Source organism: Fragaria vesca, linkage group LG5 (assembly GCF_000184155.1).
Source record: "Fragaria vesca subsp. vesca linkage group LG5, FraVesHawaii_1.0, whole genome shotgun sequence".
NCBI classification, from domain to species: Eukaryota; Viridiplantae; Streptophyta; class Magnoliopsida; order Rosales; family Rosaceae; genus Fragaria; species Fragaria vesca.
The window spans coordinates 22,568,489-22,592,638 of NC_020495.1; the positions used below are offsets into that span (position 1 = coordinate 22,568,489).

The 24,150-nt window shown below is 38.2% G+C and overlaps 4 protein-coding genes and 1 non-coding gene across 6 annotated transcripts; 3 read left to right on the forward strand and 2 right to left on the reverse strand.

The window, feature by feature from the left end:
- The first annotated feature begins 4,991 nt into the window (after nucleotides 1-4,991).
- On the forward strand, nucleotides 4,992-10,256 carry LOC101294955. The gene is made up of 7 exons (XM_004301673.1): nucleotides 4,992-5,149; nucleotides 5,686-7,432; nucleotides 7,973-8,110; nucleotides 8,554-8,988; nucleotides 9,227-9,385; nucleotides 9,596-10,104; nucleotides 10,199-10,256. Exons 2-7 carry the CDS (start codon nucleotides 5,705-5,707, stop codon nucleotides 10,254-10,256), a joined length of 3,027 nt encoding a protein of 1,008 aa, XP_004301721.1. The 5' UTR covers nucleotides 4,992-5,149; nucleotides 5,686-5,704.
- A 324-nt stretch (nucleotides 10,257-10,580) lies between these two features.
- On the forward strand, nucleotides 10,581-13,050 carry LOC101303331 (DNA repair and recombination protein RAD54B-like). Of its 2 annotated transcripts, XM_004300255.1 has the most exons (4): nucleotides 10,581-11,502; nucleotides 11,659-11,695; nucleotides 12,574-12,851; nucleotides 12,958-13,050. In XM_004300255.1, exons 1-2 carry the CDS (start codon nucleotides 10,601-10,603, stop codon nucleotides 11,663-11,665), a joined length of 909 nt encoding a protein of 302 aa, XP_004300303.1. In that variant the 5' UTR covers nucleotides 10,581-10,600; the 3' UTR covers nucleotides 11,666-11,695; nucleotides 12,574-12,851; nucleotides 12,958-13,050. The 2 variants fall into 2 exon arrangements, with proteins under 2 accessions (XP_004300303.1, XP_004300302.1); XM_004300254.1 differs by lacking the exons at nucleotides 12,574-12,851; nucleotides 12,958-13,050 and adding an exon at nucleotides 12,420-12,467.
- A 551-nt stretch (nucleotides 13,051-13,601) lies between these two features.
- On the reverse strand, nucleotides 13,602-13,674 carry TRNAE-CUC. Its single transcript has one exon. It is a non-coding gene; the product is annotated as a tRNA-Glu (tRNA).
- Nucleotides 13,675-14,460: 786 nt separating this feature from the next.
- Nucleotides 14,461-15,882, forward strand: LOC101303809 (60S ribosomal protein L37a-like). The gene is made up of 5 exons (XM_004300256.1): nucleotides 14,461-14,556; nucleotides 14,740-14,779; nucleotides 15,248-15,336; nucleotides 15,435-15,517; nucleotides 15,611-15,882. Exons 1-5 carry the CDS (start codon nucleotides 14,554-14,556, stop codon nucleotides 15,672-15,674), a joined length of 279 nt encoding a protein of 92 aa, XP_004300304.1. The 5' UTR covers nucleotides 14,461-14,553; the 3' UTR covers nucleotides 15,675-15,882.
- A 720-nt stretch (nucleotides 15,883-16,602) lies between these two features.
- Nucleotides 16,603-21,018, reverse strand: LOC101304099 (phosphatidylinositol 4-phosphate 5-kinase 1-like). The gene is made up of 3 exons (XM_004300257.1): nucleotides 19,539-21,018; nucleotides 18,002-18,257; nucleotides 16,603-17,275 (listed from the first exon to the last, which is right to left on the reverse strand). The coding sequence occupies exons 1-3, from the start codon at nucleotides 20,396-20,398 to the stop codon at nucleotides 17,096-17,098; spliced, it is 1,296 nt and encodes a 431-aa protein (XP_004300305.1). The 5' UTR covers nucleotides 20,399-21,018; the 3' UTR covers nucleotides 16,603-17,095.
- Between the last annotated feature and the right edge of the window lie 3,132 nt (nucleotides 21,019-24,150).

Here is a 24,150-nt window from a genome sequence, read left to right on the forward strand (position 1 = left end):
GATATATATATATATATATATATATATATATATATGAAAACTATATATTATTCTCTAGCTAGCTTCTTTGAAATTTTGAATCTCTTGGAACACTTCTACTGTTGCCATCATGATCATGGTTCTCAACCACAATGAGAAATTGAAACGGAGGTTATTGAATGAGCTAGTTTAGTGTTTGTATTTTTCTTCTGAATACAACAATTATCCAAGCTAGACATGTACCCAGTAGAGGGCAAGCAATAAAAACAACCTCAAAAGGGAGCTCATTGTATTGATCTATTACTGTACGTTTACCTAGCTACGTTTTCCCCGGTGGGTGATCGATCACCATCTCCCTTGCTATTTTATGTTCTGTATAGAACACTTAATGGCCTTCTTCAATGGCTAGCAGAAAAAAATTTGGAAGATATCAACACATGCTATAACAAGTAAATAACAGTGTTCAAGAACTTTATGACCTTGGAGTGGTTTAACTATTTCGGTGCTAGTATTTATGGTAAATTGTAAAATTGTTAATATGCATGCAGGTTTCCCAGCACAGGAAGCAAGCAGGTAGCAGAAAACGAGATCAGATCACAAAGGTGGTGCAGGTCTCGTATTCTAGCAAGTAAAGGCTTGCAATAAATTGAGGTATTATTTCTTTAGTCCTTGGCCAATCGGGAACTTCGATCATCTGCACACAAAAGACAACAGAGGTATATATGCAAGTTTTTGAACGCTGAAAATTGCAGCAGCAATAGTAAGTACCATATGCATGCATATAATTATCTATGATTTTGAATCTTTTGCTGGGATCAGGGTGAAGTAAATAGTCAAGGGGGCTTATTTTCATTTAGTTGTATTACTCATTTGATCAGAGATGTACTGATTAGTGTGAAGGTTTTAGGACAAATGCTCAGTAAGAGCAAACCTCTATCTTACCTTTTTCCCACAAAAACACCATTTTTGGTGATCACATACTGATCAGATTCTATATTCTGTTTAAAACCAGTCTTATTAATAAGATAACTAGACATTAAATTTTTACCCATAGAAGGTGTATGCAACACATCTTTCAAACTTAACACCTTACCAGAAGTAAATTTGAATTCTACCTCACCAGTTCCAAATACATAAGTGGTATGTGAATCTTCAAGCATGAGTGGTATGGGCTCCTTAAAATGAGTGTAGCTCTTGAACCAAGCTTTATCATAGCAGACATGCCTATTGGCACCACAATCTCCCCACCATCGTTCAACACTTTGAACCATGTTTATATCGGTTGTAATTGCCACATATGGTTCATAAGTGATCAAGGTCTCCGAGGATGTCTTTTTTGCTTGTGACGCATGGATTTTTGGAACCCTCTCTTAGTTGATCTACGAAAGTTCCAAATATATGAAACGAGTAATGAGATATAATAATAAGAGTAATGCTAAGTGAACCACTATTTAAGGAACCTATCTAGTGCTCACCTTAGATGACATATTTTCTCATTCTTTTATAATTTCATTTTTTCTTTATTGCGAAAATTCTTTTATTTTTTCACTATCATTTTATCTTTTGAACCCTAATTTTTCTTTCTTTCTCATCTTATTTGCATCGTTCTCATCTTACATCTTCATGAGACCAACGAACCCATCCTCTCAATTGAAGAGAAGGTAAGATGATTGAGATCAGAGGTGAGAACAAATTGTATTCATTGATTGTTAATTAGGGCTAGGATTATTATCTATCTTTATGATAAGGAGAGCCGTAAAGATTTAAGGATGAGCTTTGGCATGATTTGCAAGTGCATCCGTGGGTAAGGAGAGCCGTAAAGATTGATGATCGATCAAGTAAAAGAACTATAGCCCTTCATTTAATTTATGTACTCTTCTTTATTTTTAATGAACATGGCTATGATTGAGATCGGGTCGAATTGAGGCTGATCATTATCTTCCTCTTAATCGAAGAGAAGGTAAGATGATTGAGAGGAGAGGTGAGAGAAGAAAGAGAACAAATGTTGATTTGATGAATATGAAGACGGCGTAGTCGCGCAGATGAGATCAAGATAGAAAAAAAAAAAAAGGTTTAATGATTAAATCAAGAAAAAGTGAAAAAAGAAAAATGATTGTAATTAAGAAATAAAATTATAAAGGAATCAAACTTTGTGCTTGATGACATGGCTATGCCATATAAGCTGTCACTTAAGGTGAGTTCTAGGTGGTTTCCTAAAATGTGGAGAAATTTTTCAATCCTCCCGGAGAACCATGTGGTGTTGCACAGTAGTCCTCCCAACTAATAGAAAACCGCCGCGTGTAACATTTTTAACAAGTCATACCAAGGTGAATAAACTAAAAGCAGTAAAACCAGTACAACACAGCGATTTTCTATTAATTGGGAGGACCACTGTACAACACCATGTGGTTCTCCGGGAGGACTGAAAAATTTCTCCAAAATGTGGTTCACCTAGCATTACTCTAATAATAAATGTGGGTATGTCACATAAGCTGCCACTTAAGGTGAGTTCTAAGTGGTTTCCAAAAATGTGGTTCACCTAGCATTACTCTAATAATAAAGACTTTATGATAAATAAACCAAGAGATAAAACTAATAATAATAAAGCTCATCCTTCTCAAGTTGAGGTTTCCCCTATTGTCGAACGCACAGCTTCTTGTGAGGACGCTCCATCTTTGATTCTCCTTAAAATTGTTAGTGAAATTATAAGAAATTAATTATAATTTCAAATAATAGAAACTTGTTGACAATAGGCTGAGGCACGAGTATCTCGCTCTCTTTAGGAGATTCAAGCCCTCTGTGGAATAACACCGGTGCACAAGACTCTTGACTTGTTCCCTCCAAGATACAACTGCCCAACAACAAGTTGTATGACTCACACCAATCGGCACAAATTGGAGGAACCCAAAGCTCTACCACAAGAACACCTTTATTTGGCCGAATAAAAACACAATGACATTTTGGGAAATTTTTTATGAAAAGTTGATAGGTGAACATGTAGTTGTAATACATGCATGTGATACATCTCTTCATGCAACAAATAGTGGTATATATAGGTTTGTAGGTAATAACCAATAGCCATAGGTTACAAGAAATAAAAACAAAATAAATCACATAACCACCATGTGTTACACAAATAAATGTCAAAAACGTTTTTCAAAATAAAACTGAAAACAACACCCAAATAAATTCACTCAAAATAAATTCAAAATAAATAAAATATTAAAATGTTACAAACAGATTTAAGGACAATGCTTAGTAAGAGAAAAATGCTTAGTAAGAGCAAACCTATATCTTACCTCACTCAAGTTTTACTCGTAAAACTACTAATTTCGTTGAATCTAGCTAAATATTGTTTTCTCGATATCAGTAACTCCGACCGAATAATGTAATAGTATGGTGAAAGAATAATATCAAGGATCACAAGAACTTCACTGAGTTTAAAATTAGAAGTGTGGTTTTGATACTAGGTAGGATTATGCACCAAGCACTGATGCACATATAAATCTCTCAATACTCCCATCTCTTTGCTAATTTTTCTTGACTAATTTGTCTCTCGATCTCTTGGGTAGATTGGTTTGGACCTTTTAATATATATGTCATTAATTATGACCAACAGAGCCTTTAGTTAATGAAATAATATTTAGAACATTGACAACTACCTTCTTACCCAAAGCAATAAATCCCATCAATGCATCAAGCCATCAAGCACAGAAGCAGAACGTACTTTAGCTTTCAAGACACAACTCATGGTGATTGAAGAGACATCTGCTAGCTCCCATATAATATCCTCAGAATCTTCTTTTTTATTGGATTCGTTTTGAAAATGCTTGTCATCAACACATCAAAGAAAAAAACGAAAGGAGATTTGCAACATCTATGCATACTAAGATTAGTAAACAGAGAAAGCCTTGAAGGATCATGTGACATTGGCGTCTAAGAAATTTTTGGTGAAGGTGAGAGTTAATATATATTGAACTTCGATTCAGAGAGTAAAAGCATGGTTTGGACTGTGTGTGCAGGCTAGTAATTACCCAAGAGATGTAACTATATATATCTGAAGGTAATTAATTATTTATTGAAGCCTTTAGCAATGCCTACTTGAATTGCAATCCCAAATCTTCTACAAGCGATAGCAAGTTAGCAAGATCAAGTTACTACTGGATATTTAGGAGATTTTTCTATGAACATATAATAAGCGAAATACCAACTCCATAACAAGTATTAAATCTACCTCAAGAAGACACCAAGTAATAACTCTTAAATCAGTATGCTTTTTTTTTTTTTAAGACTTAGAGATGATAATCGAGTTCTGAAAGAGCATATATTAAGTTATTAAAAGTTTGTCAAAAGAAAAAAAATCTCATACCGTTATGTTACAACACTATGTGTCACGTTAGCAAAACCGATTCTTCAAACTTTACCGTCAACCAAAATTTACTACTAAATTGCACGCAACTATTACTAGATAACTTATGCACACATTATGTCAAAAAACATAGACTGCATTCCAACAGAGAGAAGTTAAGTGACTTACGCGTCTCTTGAATTTCATTTAGGATACAAATGTATTATGTATACAACTGTCCATGGATATTTTTGTATACCCTTGTGTAAATTCTCTTAACCCATCTCATTTATTTCAAGAGGAATAATGATAGCAAAGGCCAGGCCTTTTTCTTGTAAATTGTCCTATTGCTTCTAAAACTTGCTTGATTGTGACATTGAGTCCAATCAAATTGATGTAATGAACTGAGCTGAATTGAATTTGAAAGCACATACAGCAATGATGATGGTGTAGTCTATTGGCCTTACTATTTCACATGCCTCTTTACTTATCTTGAGGACAGGAAAGCCAATAGGCTGTAACTTCCAAATATGGCACTAATTTCCCCTCATCCTCGCACCCTCAAATACCGTTCTAGCCTCCCTATCCCACAGAACTTGGTAGCCATGAAGGGGCATTTTGGTCTAGAAGAGTGTTAAGAGTTAAGACATCATTTGACTCCGACACTCTTCCGGTAACAAAATAGAGACAGAGAGAGTGAAGAGACAACAGAGAACCCAGCTGCATGCTCTGTATTTCTCAATACCCTGTTCTGTCCGTACTCTAGCTTCTCTTCGCTTTCTGGTTTCCTTTGATAACAAAAGCTTGTTGTGTTCTTCTCTGGTGCGTGCGCGTCCCTTTCTCTTTCTCTACAGCTCTTGCTTCATTTTCATATATGTCTTCCATGGTGGTGATCATTTTCTGACGCTCTGTTTTCTTGGGTAGAAATATGAACCTCTGTGTTTGTTTAGATGTGTATGTATGGTTTGTGTGGTTTCAGTGAGAAAGACTGAACCTTTTTCTGTATTTGTCAAAAGTTTTGAACCCCCTGTGTTTAGTTTTTGATTTGGTGTGAAAGCCAGTCTTCTTGAAACCGTTTTGTTTTTCTGTTTTGGGTAGAAAAGTTTGATCTTATTTGTTATCAAGGTTTTTTGTGGGTGTGTTTATGAGGTGTGGAATTACAGATTTTGAGTGTAAATGTAGAATCTTTGTTCTGTTGTTTGAACATTGTGTGTGTTTTTTTCTTCTCTGTGTAAAAGTTGCTCACTTTGTGTAGCTTATCAAATTTTCTGTAAGAAATGTTAAATTTTTATTGCATATCTGCTGATTGATTTGGTGTAAATGTGGAGACTTTGTGATGATTATTATGTTTTTGGCAGGGAAGTGTGGAGTCCTCTTATGGATTATAGACCTGTATCAACAAGAACAAGGGCTAAGAGAGACGAAGCTCTGTTGGAAAGATATTGGGAGCTGAAGGCTAACAGTGGGGAAATTCCAGCAAGGAGTAAGAAAATGCGAAGGTCCAACCAGCAGGCTTCCCATTCTCATGTTGGTGAGTCCAGCTCTAGGAAACAAAATTTTGAGTGGTTAAGTGATGATGTGGAATCCCTCGAAAACCATGATAATGTTTCAAAGAGCTTTGATTCTCGAGAGAGTGTTATAAAGAAAAGTGGGGGAAAGGGAAAGGGGAAAGGAGCTGCGGTTGGCTTGAAGAGAAAGAGAAGTGATGATAGCAAAAATGATGGTTGTAAACATTGGAGGGTTGTTTCAGATGATGGGGTTGAGGTTGTCGATTTAGTGGATAGTGATGATGATGATGATGATGAGGTAGTAGTTTTGAAAGGTAAAGAGGGAGGAGGAGGAGTTGATGATGTGAATGATGGTAGAAATTATGATGATGTTGTTGATGTAAGTGATGATGATGATACTGATGATGATGAGGAGGAGGAGGTTTCATCAGCAGAGGGAGGCAACAGTAGTGATGAAAGTGAGTTCTTGACAGAGGAAGATTCGACAGATGAAGACTATGATGAGGGAAGTGTTTCCTCATCAGATGAAGACAGTAGTGAGGAGGAAAAGAAAGAGGAGACTGAGATAACAGCAGAGAAGGATGAGAAAGAGTGCAAAGAAGAAAGTGTGGAGATTTTCTTAAAGAGAAAGAGCAGTGCTAATGTGGATGACCTGCAATCTTCTTGTGGTCAGGATATTAATAATGAAAGAAGTGAGACAGTGAGCAAAGTGGAAACTGCGAAGCTTGTTCCGGAAGGAATGATCACTGATGATGGTGATGATCTGCATTCTTGCTCTGCTCAGAATGCTGATGTCAGAAGTGAGCAAGTGCAGAAGGAAGAAAGTCTCGGGATTTTTCCTAAAGGAAATGCTAATGCTGATGGGGATGATCTACATTCTTCTTTTGGTCATGTTATCATTGACAGAAGTGAGAAACTGGTGCAGGCAGAGAGTACTTTCTTGGCTGAAGAGAGAACTGGGTGTGATAAAAGTGATGATTGCAAGGATGGGAGAGTGTGGAGGAAAGAAGAAAGTGTTGTGATTGGTTCGAATGAAAACAGAAGTGGTGATGTGGGTGATCAATGCAAACACTCTGAAGGGGACAGAAGTGTTGATTACAAACAAGGGAGAGTGTGGAAAAAAGAAGAAAGTGTTGCGGTTGGTTCGAAGGAAAACAGAAGTGGTGATGTGGGTGATCAATGCAAACAGTCTGAAGGGGACAGAAGTGTTGATTACAAACATGGGAGAGTGTGGAAGAAAGACGAAAGTGTTGGGGTTAGTGGTGATTACAAATATGGGAGAGTGTGGAAGAAAGAAGAAGCTGTTGGGGTTAGCTTGAAGGAGAAGGGAAACAGAAGTGTTGATGTGCATAACCAATGCAAAGTTTCTGAAGGGGACAGCTCCCTTACCAAAAAAACCAGCAAAAGGGCACCAAAACAGAAAAGGGTACCTACTATTGCATTTCAACCCCCAAAAGTTGAATTTCTTCCTCAGAGATTCAGTTTTGATAAGAAGCCAACTGTTCCTGAGAAATCAGACTTTGAGAGAGAAGTTGAGAACCTTTTCGATGAATTTTCAACTGCCAAGGCATATGCCAATGCTTCTACTGATTCTAAGGTATGCTTAATTAAATTTTTCCGTACTCTGTTCTTTACAAAGTAAACTCTAGTCCTTGTGAAGTGTTTAATAGCTATACTTAAGTTATAATGCTTACTTAGGTGTGATATGATATCATTGTGAGTCAGTAATCAGTATACAATTATACTGCAGTATTCCTATAATTTCTACCTGCATAGCTGGGTTGAAAATCATAATTATGTCTTGCGTGACTTGCGTCGTTGTTTTAGAATGATTAGCGTGGTAGCCAAACATAGATTTCATGAAAAAGGTTTCTTACGCATCATACATGCAAGCACAAAATATGAATTAATGCAACCGCATCATTTCAGTCGGTTTAGCGGCTTCTTTGATTTTCACTTCTAGTTTGATGCCACTCTGTTATCAATAATAATGATATAAAAAATCTCAGGCTTCTGTTCATATCGCATACTTGAAAATCTATGTGCATACCTCAGTGATTGATTTTGTATTCAGTTTAAAGAGTTCTGCCGAAAGGGTTATTGGTTTTGAATTGACACAAATTTTACTAATATCCAGGCTAAACAAAACAACTGTACAAGATTTGATGATAACAGAAACGATGTCATTGATGAGACTTATGGTGGTAGTTCAGAAATGGCAATTGATAATAGGAGAATAATTGATATGCAGACGGCATTCAACGAGAATGAAGCTGTAAGTTTGAAATTATTCATCTTTCTTGAGTTGACATTGTTAATATTTCATTTATGCATACATCTGAGATCCGGCTGGTCAGTACAGTGCTGTAGAAACCATCCTTATTCTATAGTCAACACAGCTATTATATTGACATAAACTTTACTATAAATTCAGGCAAAAGAAAATGACGATAAGATGCATGGTGGTACTTCAGAATCTGGTTTTGATAAAGGCAGTAAATCTAATATGCAGAGTGCTTGCGAGAGGAGTGTAGTGGTAGGAATGTACAAATTTATAATTCTTTTTTTAGAGTCGCCACTATCAATCTTTCTCAGCTTTTAGCATAGATATATCTAACATCTGGATAACTAATACATAGATTGTAGTAAAGCACCTTTCATCTTTTGTCAACACAATTGTTCAACTTAATGTTGACATGAACTTTCCTGATTATCCAGGCCAAAGGAAACAACTGTTCAAGGTCCACTAATACACTAAAGAATGACAATGGTGAGACATATGGTGGTAGTCATCCTGAACCATATAAAAAGAAAGAAGAGGTGAAGAAGCTGAGCACCAAAAAGGGCATTACAGCACCAAAAGATTGCAATGCCTTTACGATTCTTTTAGATTCAATTTATGACAAGGGAGAAGTATCAGGGGAAAAGTTACCTCCTTTTGGGGATGAATCTCCCAAAGATGAAGCTCTAAGATATGAAGCTCCACGAGATGAAGCTCCAATAGTTGAACCTCTTCCGTTGTTTTTCACATTTGGTCATCAGCCAAGTCCTCCACCAGAGAAGTCAGCTCACGAGATAGAACTAGATAATCTTTTTGATGAACTCAAATTTGCCCGCTTGTGTAACGAGATTGGTTCCACTGATTTTAATGTGGTAGGTTGATCGACATAACAACACTCCTAACATCTAATCTTTATAAGTTATACTTAACTATAATATTCATAGCATCTTAGTACTATGGCATAAAAGCACTCATATATCACTTGTTGCATGCTCTCTGCTGTATTAAACTGTTAGTATCTATACATGACACCTGCCATAACTGTACTGTTTCCCATTAGCTAATTTGTTGCTTTTATAAGATTGTTCTAACTGCAAGTTTGGTTGGCAGGTTGAAAGTAAGCACTCAGCCCCTCCCGGTAAGGAACTTACTCAGCATGAACTCTGTGGTCAAGGGAAGCACGAACTCGAACTTGATGAAGAAATTGGACTTATATGTCGATATTGCCCTCATGTGCATCAGGAGATCAAGTATATTGTACCAGACTTTGTAAGTCTTGCTATATTTTATTCATGTTCCTTTCATGTTTTAATTAAGATTCATCTTATTAAGTATTCAGATGTTTTTCATTTCAGTAAAATCATTTGAAGTCTAACGTTTAAATCTTTTGATAATGCTGAATACATGTCATTGTTGCTTTCGAAAATCTAATGGTTAAAGTTATTTTCTGTTGGTTCAACTTGGTTGTGATCATTCCAGGCTCCAAACCCTTATGGAAAATATGAGAAGAGGTTCCATGAAGAAGATAATCGGTCTATCCTAGAAGATCTTCAGCTTAACGACTGCAACGATTCTGGCTTTAGCTCCCATGCTCATACTGAAGGCACTGTGTGGGACTTAATCCCTGGCGTTGAAAGTGATATGTATCCTCATCAGCGTGAAGGTTTTGAATTTATTTGGAGTCACTTAGCTGGTGGAATTGAGCTCGGAAAGTTGGCACAACCTAGTGCTTATGATGGTGATGGATGCATTATATCACATGCACCTGGAACTGGGAAGACTCGTCTGACTATCATCTTCATCCAGTCATACATGAATTTCAACCCATCAAGCAGGCCACTCATAGTTGCTCCACGTACCATGCTGCTTACTTGGGAAGAGGAGTTTAAGAAATGGGGTTTCGACATTCCCTTTCACAATCTTAACAATCTTGAGTTCACTGGGAAAGAAGATGCAGCAGCTCACAATCTTGTGAAGGATGCTAAAAGGTCAGAACTGACAAACTTGACCCGTGTAGTTAAGCTAAAGTCGTGGGCAAAGACAAGAAGCATCTTGGGGATTAGTTATTCTCTGTTTGAGCAGATATGTGGAGCTTCTGTCAAGAAAGGAAAACTTGAACAACTTTCTGCAAGACGTGTAGAAGAAGCTGAGCAGATGAGTAAAATCCTTCTTGAATTTCCTGGTCTTGTAGTATTTGATGAAGGGCACAATCCTCGCAATGACCAGAGTTACTCATGGAAGTCTCTCTTGAGACTAAAAACAAGAAGGCGCATTATCCTCTCTGGAACTCCTTTCCAGAATAATTTTGAGGAGCTCTACAATACAGTTCGCTTGGTGAGGCCTGAATGGACCACCAATCTTACCTGCCTTGGAGGTTTCGACAAGAAGCAATGGGCTTCATACCAAGTGAGAGGCACAAAGGGGAATGCAAGGAAAAGCCAATTTGCTGATGATAATACAAAGCGTGCCAGAGAGGTCAGAGAGATGATTTCACCATTTGTGCATGTTTACAAAGGCTCCATACTGCAAGATAAGCTTCCCGGGCTAAGGAACTCGGTTGTTGTTTTACAGCCGACAGCCTTACAGCAGCGATATTCAAACAGAACTCGTATGATAAAAAATCCATTCAAATATGAAAGAATAGAGGCTAAAGTGACCATCCATCCATCCCTCTTGCTTAGTGAAGAAAGGTCTACGTTTTTTGAGGAAGATGAGTATGCAGCTGACTGGGAAAGCCTAAAGGAAATTAAGTTGAATCCTGAAGCTGGTGTGAAGGCAAGATTTACTGTTGATCTCATTCGGCTTTGTCAAGCTATGAATGAAAGAGTTTTGGTGTTCAGTCAGTGGGTTGATCCATTGCACTTGATGAGGGAGCTGCTCAGACGTCAGTTTCATTGGGTGGAAGGAGAAGAGGTAATATATATGGATGGAAAATGTGATGCAAAGCAACGCCAATCCTCGATGAGTTATTTCAATGATCCATCCACCAAAGCAAAGGTTATGTTAGCTACAACCAAAGGCTGTAATGAAGGAATCAGTTTAGTTGGAGCTTCAAGGGTTGTACTGCTTGACGTTACATGGAACCCGTCTGTCGAGAGGCAAGCAATCTCCCGGGCATATCGTCTGGGACAGAAGAAAATTGTGTCCATCTACCATCTCCTCATGGCGGGAACAAGAGAAGAGGACAAATACACCCGGCAAGTTGAGAAGCATCGGTTGTCTGAATTGGTGTTTTCTTGTTCGGATACAGAAGCTGCCAAGAAGATCCCACCTGCAGTTGCTGAGGACAAGATTTTGGAAGAGATGGTTCAGCACGAGAAACTTAAGCATATATTTATGAAGATAACATTACTGGATGAAGCCTCATATTTGGATGAAGATTATGAGTAAATCTCCTCATCTCTGAAGCTGAATTCATAGTTGAATACAATTGTTCTATTTAACCACATCTTGCTGTTACCTCTTTATCATGTTCTAGGAAAACATTGTTGCCTCTATAAGACTCTAATCTGTTCATTTCTCTTGTTTTCTGTGTTTGACAGATTCTAAAGCTTCTGCTACTTTGAGAATGTGCAAGAGGTATGCAGTAATATTTTTGGCCCTTGTCAAAATCACTAGTCCAATAGTTATGTAGATTCCTCATTTTTAGATTATATCTGCAGCTGGATTAGTTCACATAGCTAATTGTGTTATAGACTTATAGTTGGTGTTGTTCCTATCTTTTACAAGTACAAGATCTGAGTGTTCAGTGTCTACTGTATGCATTCTCAGGAAATTAGTAGTCCACTGTATTTAAAGTTGACCTAAGCGTGTTTTATTCAAACTACAGAATCTGAACTTAACAGAAAATAAGAATGGGCATACAGTATATAAGAATAACTATGATGATGGCTATTGTCCTCTTCATAAATGTGACATTTTCAGTAACTCAATATATCGTATCCAGTATCAGAATGATTCCTCTGATGAATGCCTGATCTTTTGATTAATCAAATACATATTGAAACTCTGTAGAGTCTTCCCGGCTATAATCTATGAAGATTTTGTAATTTTTGTGTAGCCATAGGTTTTGTAGTTAAAAATTACTAGTTGTATATTTATACTCAGTACTTCAGACTAGTAGCGAAAAAAAGCTTGAAAAACGTTTGAGTGGTCTTGAGGTTAACTTTATCTTTGGAGAGAGTTCTTGGGTTTCCTTGTGCTTTTTGGGAGCCGCTATGGCTTTTGAACTCTCATATTGGTTTATATTAATGAGTAACTAGCCATGTTTGAATTTGTTTCTTTTGCTAAATTCTATAAGCAGAATGACATTGCACAGAAGATATTGACATGCTCGGCATAGAGATATTCTGTACTAGACTAGAACTGTATTTTCCAATTCCGAGAAGTACGTGAACAATTCTATATCAGTTATATTAGGAGGATGGGAACTATATTCCATTTGGTTATGACTAAAGATTGCAGGGGCGCTTACTTTTTTTGGATCCTTCCCGGCCCGGAAGTTAGCTTCTGGTGACTAGCTTCTACCCGCTAGCGCTTGGAATGGGAAGCAAGCTACAGCTACCTTCAATGAATGAATGAAAAGAAAGGGTTCGAGGTTACGAAGTAAAAGGAAAGGGGAGGTCCTGATTCCGGGACGGAGCCGTATGACGCGAGTGTCACGTACGGTTTCTTTGAGAAGGGTGTGATACCACCACCTATCAGGCCCGACCTAACTTTATGAGAGAGGGATCATGTAATAACCTCTGGCGGTTCCTGTGTCTATAGTTTTTTTAGAAGTTTGTCCATATGAATTCTGCATGTCTTCATCTGACTGTTGTTATTGTTCATAAACTTTTCAGCACTCTTCCTTCCAGCTGTTGTGAGGCGAATGTTAGGTTCCTTTGAAGCTTCTAAACAAGTCCCCTCAGCATGCTTTAAGTGATGTGAGTAGCAATGGATTTTTATCATATATATAGTTCACCAAGTTATGCATATTGGATTACTCGGATCTATTATATATATGTTGTTGTCCATTTTTCTTCCCTGCCTTTTGTTTATATGAATAAGATGAGTAAACCGTTCTGAGGGGAATGGAAAAGACCTTGTGTATTCCTAATTAGTGATTCCTCTACTCAGTTAGTTTAGAACTTTGATTTCCACGTTGCAATATTTCAAATGAAGAGGATTATTTCCTTCTTTAGTCTGTGAATACAGATTTCATAGGCTCACCACATTCAACATTTCGACATTAGCTTCATAATGTTTCCTGCATTCTTTGCCTATATATTGATACCTGAGCATGTTTTGCAGGTGGTTGCATGTATGAAGGGTAAAAAAAAAAAAAGGCGATACAAGTGACAATTAAAAACCCTATTTAATTTGCATTTTCTTGAGCAATGTAACAAGCTTAATAATCATGTATGGAGTCATGGATGGAGAGGCATCTTAAATCATCCTCTATTTCCACTTGTTATAAAAACAAAACAAAACAAAAAAAAGTGTATTCCGTTGCCGGGACTTGAACCCGGGTCTTTCGGGTGAGAGCCGAATATCCTGACCAACTAGACTACAACGGAGCATGCATATTAGTTCCGCTATTCTCTATTTATACTTTATACTGCTTTAGCAAAATCATAAATCAATAGCATTTGTGATGCTATGACATACTCTTTGCTTTCATCAACAAACAAAAAAAAAAAAAAGACATACTCTTTGCTTCAGTACGTGTTTCTATTTGAAATCATCTTTCTGGTTGTGATTTCGACTCTGAAATGCAAACGTAGTACTTGATATCGAGACATTGAGGTACTCCTGATTTGAACTATAGTGCGTTTTTTTGTGGTCTGAGAACTATAATGTGTTGAATGAGTTTAATATATTTGTATACCAAGAGTTGTTGTATCGGTATGGTTCTTTTTGGTTTTTAGGTCATTTTTGGTGGAACTAGCTTACTAGCAATGTTTCCTCTTTCAATATAGTGTCATGAAGAAATTAGTTAAGCTTGTTAATTATTACACTAACAATGCTTGTGATGTCCCTTAGTGTATTCGTTCCTTCATGAGAGACATTTATTTTTTAATTGAGAATCGAGAAACGTTTTGATCATCATCGCCCTGATGAGAGACATTTTTTTGCTAGGAGAATTGAGAATGTTTCCTTGTAAATTTTGTTACTGATGCACTTCTCCTGTTCTCCGATTCTCGGTCTTGAATTTAAGTTATAACACAAAAAATCAAAAATAAATACAGGGAGCAAGAAATCTTCTTTTCATATATAGTGGGCCTGGGCCTGGGCAGAGTAAACTGCTATGACCAGTTTGAGAGTCGGCCCAAAAGGTCATATTAATGCTTATAAAACCGAACAAGGGGAGTTAGGGTTTCTCCTATTGCTCGAGAGAAGTTAGTAGCAGCCGCTTCTCCACTTTCAGAGCCAGCGATCCTCTTCTATCCACAACCATGGTACCTCTCTCTCTCTCTCTCTTGAGTTTTCACTAAAATCTAGAGGCTTAAGTTTCTGTTGAGCTAAAGCTAGGATTTGATTCGATTAGTAAATACTGAATACAGAGTTGTTTTGACGAATTTAGCTCGGATTGATTTGGTATTTGTTTGTTTCTAAGAAATGGTGATTGTGTTTTGTTGCAGACTAAGAGAACGAAGAAGGCTGGAATCGTCGGGAAGTACGGTGAGTTCTGTCGATTCAGAGAGCTCTAGATGCTTTTGTTCTGTTCTATGTTTCATGATGGCTTGCTTTTATTGCTTTTGGGATGCCTTTGTGTTATTGTTTGTGAGAAATGTTTTGGCTGTAGCTTTCTCTTATTGGTTGATGTTGCGCTTTGTGGTGTTTCTAAGTTAAAACATTCGGTTCTTTATGATCAGTTCTGTGGTTGTAAGTTGTAATTCGGCAGTTGCATTGAATAGGTATTAATTCAGAACAAAATGGCTATTTGAGTAAATTAGAGTACATATAGGAAACACTGTTGATTTAAGTGATTGCTAAAGGGAAATTCTGTATTGATGTTTATCTTGTGTTTGTAAGTGAGATATGCTGCTATTTGTGAGCTTGTCTGAATATGGTTTGCATTTGATTTTTTAGCTTGGTCTTTTTGTTGATGCAAGTGTTTACGGTTTTGCTTTATCCCTGTTGTATCAGGTACCCGCTATGGTGCCAGTCTGCGTAAGCAGATTAAGAAGATGGAAGTCAGTCAGCACAGCAAGTACTTCTGTGAATTTTGCGGAAAGGTATTGCAGCTCTATTTTCTCAGAGCTTGTATTTTATGAGTGTTAGTGTTGAACCTCCTACATAGAGGTGATTAAATCTTTTTATTTCATTGTTGCAGTATGCTGTGAAGAGGAAGGCTGTTGGCATTTGGGGATGCAAGGACTGTGGCAAAGTGAAGGCCGGTGGTGCCTATACTTTGAAGTAATATTCCCCTACTTTTGACTTTTGTCCAGTCTTCATTTGATGTTCTATTAAAGTAAATGACTAAATGTGTTGTTTTATTTTCTTCTGCAGCACTGCTGCTGCTGTCACAGTTAGGAGCACCATCAGGAGGCTGAGGGAGCAAACTGAGAGTTAAGCTGCTGGTCTACTCTACGTGTTGGGCGGTGTCTTTCAAATAGCTTTGAGGATTGTTTCACCTTTTACTTATGTTTCTTTCAAGAACTATGGATGTTGTTGGTGACTTTTGGTAGCATCTTTAATCAGAGATTATTATTATTATCTTGCTGTCTCAGAATTTATTTGGTTGCTAGTGCAATAGAATTATTAATCATCGACTCAATTTCAGCTTTTGTGCCTTTGTATTTGAGGAATGCCTACCCTTTGATTTTTTCAGTGTGCATTGTCTAGCCCTTACGGAGACTTACTCTTACTGTTTGCTAGCCAATTGTCCTCCTATGTTGTACCAATAGGCACAGTAAACTTGGATTTTGATGCCCAACCTGAGCTTTGAGCCGGTTATGTCAATACAAGTTTTTCTGGTTTGGTTTCCAAATGCTGAGTTTGTTTGCAGCCTAAAATTTTCATCTTTAGGGTGAATTATTATCAAAAATTGTACCGATCAGAAAGTGGTAACTTTTTTATTCGATACAAGAAAGTGGCAACTTTGTTTCAACTACATTAATCATGAGCACATGGCCGAGGCTTCCTTCTCAATTTGCTAGTCAAGTAACCTGGTGGAGAGGAGTATGAGAATTGTTGAAGGTCGTAATGGCGGTCGAGACGAGCGGAAGACGTTTGGTGCGCACCAACCCGAAACTCAGAACGCGTTCTAGTTAAATGACTTGAAGTCAGTGGTCATAAAATTTCAGTCATCGGCAATATTTTTAACTCCGTGTGATTCAGGATCAGACCGGAAAATGAAAATTAGATTATTTCAAAATCTGGCAGTTCACCAACATAAAGGTTGCTCACTATTCTCCGAATGTAATTTGATTGAACTAACATTGGCACAAAGTCTCTTGCTTTTCTTTTCACTCTTGGAGCCTTGTACATAGACAACATAGACAAGAGTGAAGTGTTCATCCAGGAACAATTACGCATAATTATAAGATTATATCCACTTACGTTTACATAACATGAAAGGAAAAATGTAAAAGCAACCCTGGACTATACATTCTGACACTTTCGGTTCAGAATTTGGAACACTCTTCTTAATCGGGACTCATCCTATGTACATATTTTTATAGCCAAGGAAATGGAAAACCTGCCTGCTCCTCAAACAGCCAAATATATAAGAATGACTGAATGTGGTTCCAGGAGGGTGTGCCCATAGTAATTATCACAGAGAAGACAAAAAACTACAAAAGTAAAGAGAACAAAACAAAAGAACCATTTGCGTGGCATTCTAGTAATAGTGAAACACGCTGCAGAAGGGTGATGCTGCCTACTCATTTTCCGGACAAAACAGGAGTAATACGAGCACCTGTCAACAAGATGATATCTCATGGCTATTGGGAATGCATCGAATTAGATGGTTCTAGATTGATCTGTTAAAGATTAAACAAGTTGTGAGGGAGAGGTGCCATCACTGTTATACTGATGTATCTGTTTTTGCACAGCCTTTACAGCCGCAACTCTTGCAGCATTTGCTGCTTTATTAGCTGTTGCTATAGTTCTCTTCACTCTTTCATCCACCTTCGCCACTTCATATGCTCTTTCAGCAGCTCTCCGTGCATCCTGTTCATAATTCACAAGATGATTCAGTGAAAAAAAAAAAAAACCTCAAAAGTAGTGAACCACGGTGAATGCTTGTTTAATTCAAATAAATGTGGAAATGTTTTATTAAAAAATGCCAAGGTGTTATTCCAGAGGAAATGCCCAAGCAGCTTAAGGTCAAAAGCCAAAAGCCCATCTCTAGTAATCAATGATGTGTAGTGGAAGTAGGTGAACTCATCCATCCACAAACTTCCAACAGACTGATAAGAATGCTATCATCAAGCTCCCCACAAACCACAAGAATACATCCACTACAATATCAGAAAAATCAAACCAAGACAAACTGATCTAAACCAATCGAAGATGCACCTCACTGAGCAGGAAACAGTTTATGCTAAATAGGGACAGTTAATCGTAAGCAATGCCGATTTTTCACATAATGCTTATATTGGAGCAACAAACAATAAGATCTAACTGATTGATATTCTCATGATAAGAAATGACTTTTATAATGGTGTGCCACTGAAACCCAAGGCCATAAGATGCCAATTTATAATTCACTTCATGATGATGTGTAATAATTCATGAAGTCAGCAACGTATTACAAACTCAAAAACAAAAAAGATAAAAACACCAGATCTTTGGCAACTTGACATAAGATGTATTTCCCGTAGCTAAGTAAACGCATATCAGGTCAAACTTCTTCAGAAAAAATAATATTACCACGAGAGCAAAACATAGAATTACCTGGACTGCATTTAGAACTTTGGCATGGTTGACAGCATATGGAGATCCAGGTTGGCTATTTTGCATGCTGGGATCAATAACCCCATTTTGCCAGTGACCAGATTGTGTTTCACCATTTCTGAAAGTGTATGTACCAAGTCCCTGCTTTCTTCCTTCATGCCAGGCTCCTTCATAACGATGTCCATTTCCAAACTGATACACTCCAAACCCATGCATCTTGTCAGCAAAATATTCCCCAGCATATGTGTCTCCGTTCCTGCATTATCAATCAGCAACTTCTGTTAATATACTCGTTGCAAATTTAAGAAATATTCTTTTCAACATATTCATAAATGAAACAGTCAGTAGATGAAGGTATGTAATTTACCCATATTATACCTCTCCTGTATATTACTATTATGATCAGCATCGATATGAGGTCTTATAAAATTAAATTTCACTTGTATGCATGGATTTAAGTAGCACAAGGATCATCACTGACACATTTTCTCCACCAATAATTTCTTGGTATATGATGATTAATGTGCGAGTATATACTGATTTATCTCTGAAGTGTATAACATGGATTCACGCACACACAGAACTACAAGGCAGATGCAGGTTGGAAACCAAACCAGTGCCCATTTAACAAGTGAAAACACATCAGCAGCATAATCAATCAGATACAACTTAAAGCAGTTCTCATTTAAATTCACAAAACAAGAGTTTTAAGGCAGTTTCCTATATTGAATGCAATAACAATAAAAATGAGACCGAGAGGGTTAGATCATCATGAAGGTATATGCATATTATTATATATGCATATTAAAATAACCTGTTTATAGCCTAAGGCCCTAAACAGTGAAGCCTGCTGACCTACAACATTGGAGATTTTATAAAAGCAAAGGAAAATTGAACAGGAATACAACCGCAGGCCTAACAGACTTATGAGTTATGAGGTCTACAAACTCAAGACTAAAAGAAACAAAGTTTCCAGCTAAAGAGCAGGGGAAAAACTCAATGAAGTACAAACCTGATGCACAAGGTATTCCATTACGCTTATCATACCTTAAAAACGTACATGTAATATCCTTGACGAATACACTATACCTTCTATAATTCTATGGATTGCATATTTCCTTTCCTATTAGACTAATATTAGTTGGACTGAACTTTATCCAAATAATGTGTTCCCAGGTCTTACCACACAGCATACATCGAGGTTTGAGCTTCCTATATCAGATAGCATGTGTACTTGATACCAAGCTCAAAACTGTAGCTTGAGATTAAAAAAAAAATTGATTTACTGAATCACTTAACAGCTTAGTAACTCAGAGAGGGTATGAAATCAGTTCAAATCCCTCGACTATTCACCTCTCTTTTAGGTTAAGCAAACAGGCCTTAATAACCTACTGGAAATTGCTAAAGTGTCATTTCTCTAGTTTCAGTAAACTGTATAATGTATATGCATAGAACAACATGTCCACCAGTGATTGTGTAAACTCTAAATATGGATTTGCATAAACATATCTAAAACAAAGATAAGAGTATAATTTACCTGAAATGATAATGACCAAGTCCATGTTTGACACCCCACTTGAACTCCCCAACATACCGGCTCCCATCCGCACAAGTATGTATTCCACACCCATGACACTGCCCATTAGACCACTCTCCGGCATAAACATCACCGGTGAAGAACCTATACACCCCAATTCCATGCCTCAAGCCCTGCCTATACTGCCCGCGATACCGGCTCCCTCTAGCCCAAGTCTCCACACCATGACCATCATACTTCTCATCCACCCAATCACCCTCATACCTCCCACTCATATTATAATAATAAACCCCACTTCCTGAGCACTTCCCTTTATCAAACTCACCCTCATAAACATCCCCATTGCTATAAACCTGCACCCAGGAACCAGAGTTTGGCCTCTTCTCCGATTTTGGCTTGGACCCAATTGACCAAAGAACAGGCGGGGGAGGCTTGTTCAGCTTGGAGGTGTAACAAGATGAACAAAGCGGCAAGGACCGAGCAAGAAACAACCGAATTGAGACCAAACGCGGCAGCGCAACGTTCAAAGAAATGAGAATGGCAGCAGAGAAAGCGATCACAGAGAGGAAATCAAGAATGAAGCTACGGCGAGGACTTGTGATGAAGTAGAGAGAAGGCACCAGAAGGAGAACAATCAATCGACAGTGAACTCTGAGCAAATGGGCACACCGGAAATGGCGAAAAAGCTTCAGAACCAGAGTCCTTGTGGCAAAGGGAATGATTGCCAGAGAAGCAGAGCAGAGAAAAGAAGTGGAAGCGGACGAAGAAGAAGAAGAAGGGCCTGAATTCAAATGACTATGGTTGTTGTGGTGGTAGTGATTGTGCAGAGAAGACAGAGTAGCAGAGTGGGATAGGGTCATATTATAGGACTTCAAAGCTGAGCTGAGAACAGGGTATTAGATAAAAATGGAGTCTTGGAAATGGGTTCCTCATAGAACCTGAAGTTTCGATTTTTGGATTTGGGTTTGGTGATGATGAAATGATCTTAGCTTTGAAAAGAATCGAAGTGGGTGGTGGCGATGACGTGTTAAACAAACTGGGTTTCGGATATTGGATTCAAAATCCAATCTTTTTGAGCTTTCCGGTCTTCTTCTCCGATCTAAGTCAATCAAATACGATTGCTTCTGATGCAGATACATACAAAGTTGGTTTCTTTTTCACTCTGTAATGGTTTTGGGATATCCCTATGGGCTCTGCTGTGAAAACTGGCTTTTGGGTCTGCTCAGAATCAGGGAGACTCATCAATATGTCTGTGTGTTTGAGTTGTTTTGTACTTTCTGCTGCTCTGGTTTGGTTTTCATTTCTGGTTTTCTGCAGAGACTAAAATCTAAAGTTAAACCGACCTTGTGGAGGTTTATTTAATCTTTGTTGGATATAAACCCCCTGGAATTTACGGTATTTGCTTGAAAGCCACTGGTGAAAGATCAAGAAGAAGCAAGGAGAGTCGGCATTATCCAATTGGATAAAATGCTGACTGTGTGAAGAAGAAGGATAATACTGAATTTCTTAAAGAGTAAAGTTTACTCTGTAAAACAAAGAAGGGAGGATAATGCTAATGACGCATGTTGGTTCTGACAATTGCAACGTTGATTGAGCCCTGAGATTCATTGTTTTACATAATCAATATAGAGGATTGTGATTATGATGTTTTAGGAATATATTAGTTTTTTGGTCTATTATATGGTGTTTAGAGATAAGTGTTTAATCTTCTAATTAATGACAAGTTCTTGCCCCCTGACCTTTCATTCATGCCAAAAATGGTGACATTTCTACATGATTGATGAGAGACTTGGTTTGGATTCTCCGAATGATTTGGATCATTTCCGTAATGGTTTTGAAGAAGGTAGATTTTGTTAGATATTTGACAAGTTACGATTGTCGATTGCGAATCTCCAGAATCTCCAGTAATCTCAATTGGTAATAAGTGCTGCATTTGTCTAAATCAGTTGCTGTTATGGCTGGCCTGTCATTATCAAACCTCATTCGGCAATGCCGTAAGAGGATAAGCGTTAAGATTAAGGTTGATCAATTGTGCAGGCGTTATGTATTCTCAAACTTCTAATGCAAACAACCTTCAAGTCAATGTCTTCCCTACAATGGTGGAGACAGGAGATTCCCCAAGATGATAGCATTGAGGTTTATCATGAAGAACCAGCCATCATCTGATTCTGACTTTCAGAAAAGGGACTCTACATTAGTACCACAGCTATCAGCTATGTCACTCATTCTCAACAGTTACTGTGATCGAACTCGAGCATGCAGTGGAATGGAAATTCCCCACAAAGAAACCACCCAACAAAGCAACAACCCCAAATAGCCACCAAGCAACTTCCCAAATTTCCTCGCAACTTCACTGCCACTGTAGTTTTCCCCATAATCACTCTACATTAGTGTACGAAGCAAAAAGAACATGCTTAAACTCAGTGGCAATTACAAGAAAGATGATTGCTTCACTTTCTCAAGGAGCAAGGCCAGTTGCTGCACTTTTTCATGCTTAAATGCCTGAAAAGACCAGCAATTCTGATTCTTGAAAGCTAGAGCACGCACGCAGCATGGAGGAGCTAAGGAAACGAGGAAGTGTTCATTTGGGTCAGTTGGGGAAGATCAGATCACTTGTATTCACCGATGGCACAAGAAAATGAAGCACCTTGAATGCACACCTTGAGGTTGAATGATGCAGGTTTTGTGGGTTGTAGTAAAATTACTAAAATATTAAGAGTAAGAGGAAAGGCAAATGAAAACAGACCGCAACTTAGCTACTTGCTGCTGCAGTAGACAGTAGTTGAATAATGATAAATGATGAGTTTCCTAGTGCACTTGGAGGTAATCATGTGTTAAAAATATATCTATAACAGTGTGCTGTGTTTATGGAAACGTTACAAGCACTCCCAGAAAGTATTTTTTGTATTTGCTAACAATGGAGTGTAGACTGCCTCTAACAGCTACCACTCACTTTGGAGTGCTTACCAAGCTTTAGTAACTCTAAAGACTGACCCTTGGGAGAAGCCAGGAGAAAGTCTAAAACCGCAGCAAGCTCTGATATGTAGCTAAGGGTTTGACCTCTACCACTGAATTGACCTTAGGAAGTAGCTAGGAGAGTTTTTTCCACTCCAACATTTACCATCCTTCCATTGTTGGTATATCTTTTATGTATGGAAGGCGATTTGGAAGGTGTAACAATAGCAAACCTCCAATAAAATTTCTCACATGCAGCAATATGATACAGCAAAAACAGTTATCTAGTTTGGAAATGAAATAAATCCACATATGTGATGTATATGAATGAAAATGAAATCAATAAACGATTCACAACCATCATATCAGCATAACACGACCCAAATCCAAAAAGAAAGTGCAACAGTGACAACATTGGCAGTATACCATAAAGCAAATGCTTGAAACCAGAGTGAATCAAATAAAAACAAGGCAACCAACAAGACATCGCCCAACTCACAAGATGGCTAAATATGCTAGTTAGAGGCAAGAACAATATTCACCATAAACTGCACTCTGAAAAGCCACAACTAAGAAGAAGACATAATTTCAAGAGCGACAAGTACATGTAGCAGCTGAGTCAGACCAAAACTCATCAATGTCACTTCATTATCCTTCATGTTGCATTCCTCTCACTCCATCAAACATCAGTGCTCATTTTCATGTTTTTACAAGCTGCAAAGTCCCTCTTATAAACTATGCCCAATGGAAAACAATTCCACTCCCTCATTTAATCTTATGATTCTAATGTAAACAGGTAAATTATACTTACCCTCAAGTAACAGTTCAATTTTATATACATTGGCTTAACAAAGCAAGTCGATCATCCACACGGCGAGTACGATTTGATCGGTCTAACATACTAGTTTATCTCAAAATCACACACACTGTAAATATAACCCAAACAAACACACCAACAAGGGTAACTGGAAGAAAGTAACAAAGATATAAACATCATATCGATCCATCAAAACGATATAAATCCAGTACATCTTCCCTGACCACCCTTCAACTACCACCTAATCGAAAACAAAACAATGTAAACAAAACACTTACAAGCCGACAACTCTCCACCATTCTCCCGAAAATCAATGCTGATTCCCAGCCAAAATGGAGGCCTCCTCCGCCAGCAACAGCACATAAAAATGATTCGTCAGCAGCGGCTCCTCCCTGGCCGTAATGGAGTTGCGAAACGCCTCATACTCCACGGGCAGCCCCCTCAGCGCATGCTGAATAATCTCCGCATCCTCCAGCCTCAGCTGGAACCCGCACAGCTTGTTCACAATCTTCTCAATCTTCTTCACATACACACCCACCGAGTCGTCCCCTTTGGTAATGGTCTGCAGATCAGACCTGTACTTCATGATGTTGAAATTGTTCATGGAGGTGAACCTGTCCTTGAGCGCCTCCCACAGGTCCCTGGCGGTGTTGGTGTGGAGGACGTGGGACAAGGCGGCGTCGGTGAGGGTGGCGTTGAGGAGGCACATGACTCGGGAGGTGTAGCAGCGCCAGCGCTGGAAGTCGGGGCTGTCCTCGGCGGGGGCGGTGATGGTGCCGTCGATGTAGCCGGTGAGGTCGTAGGCGTTGAACATGGTGGTCATCACATGAGACCAGAGGA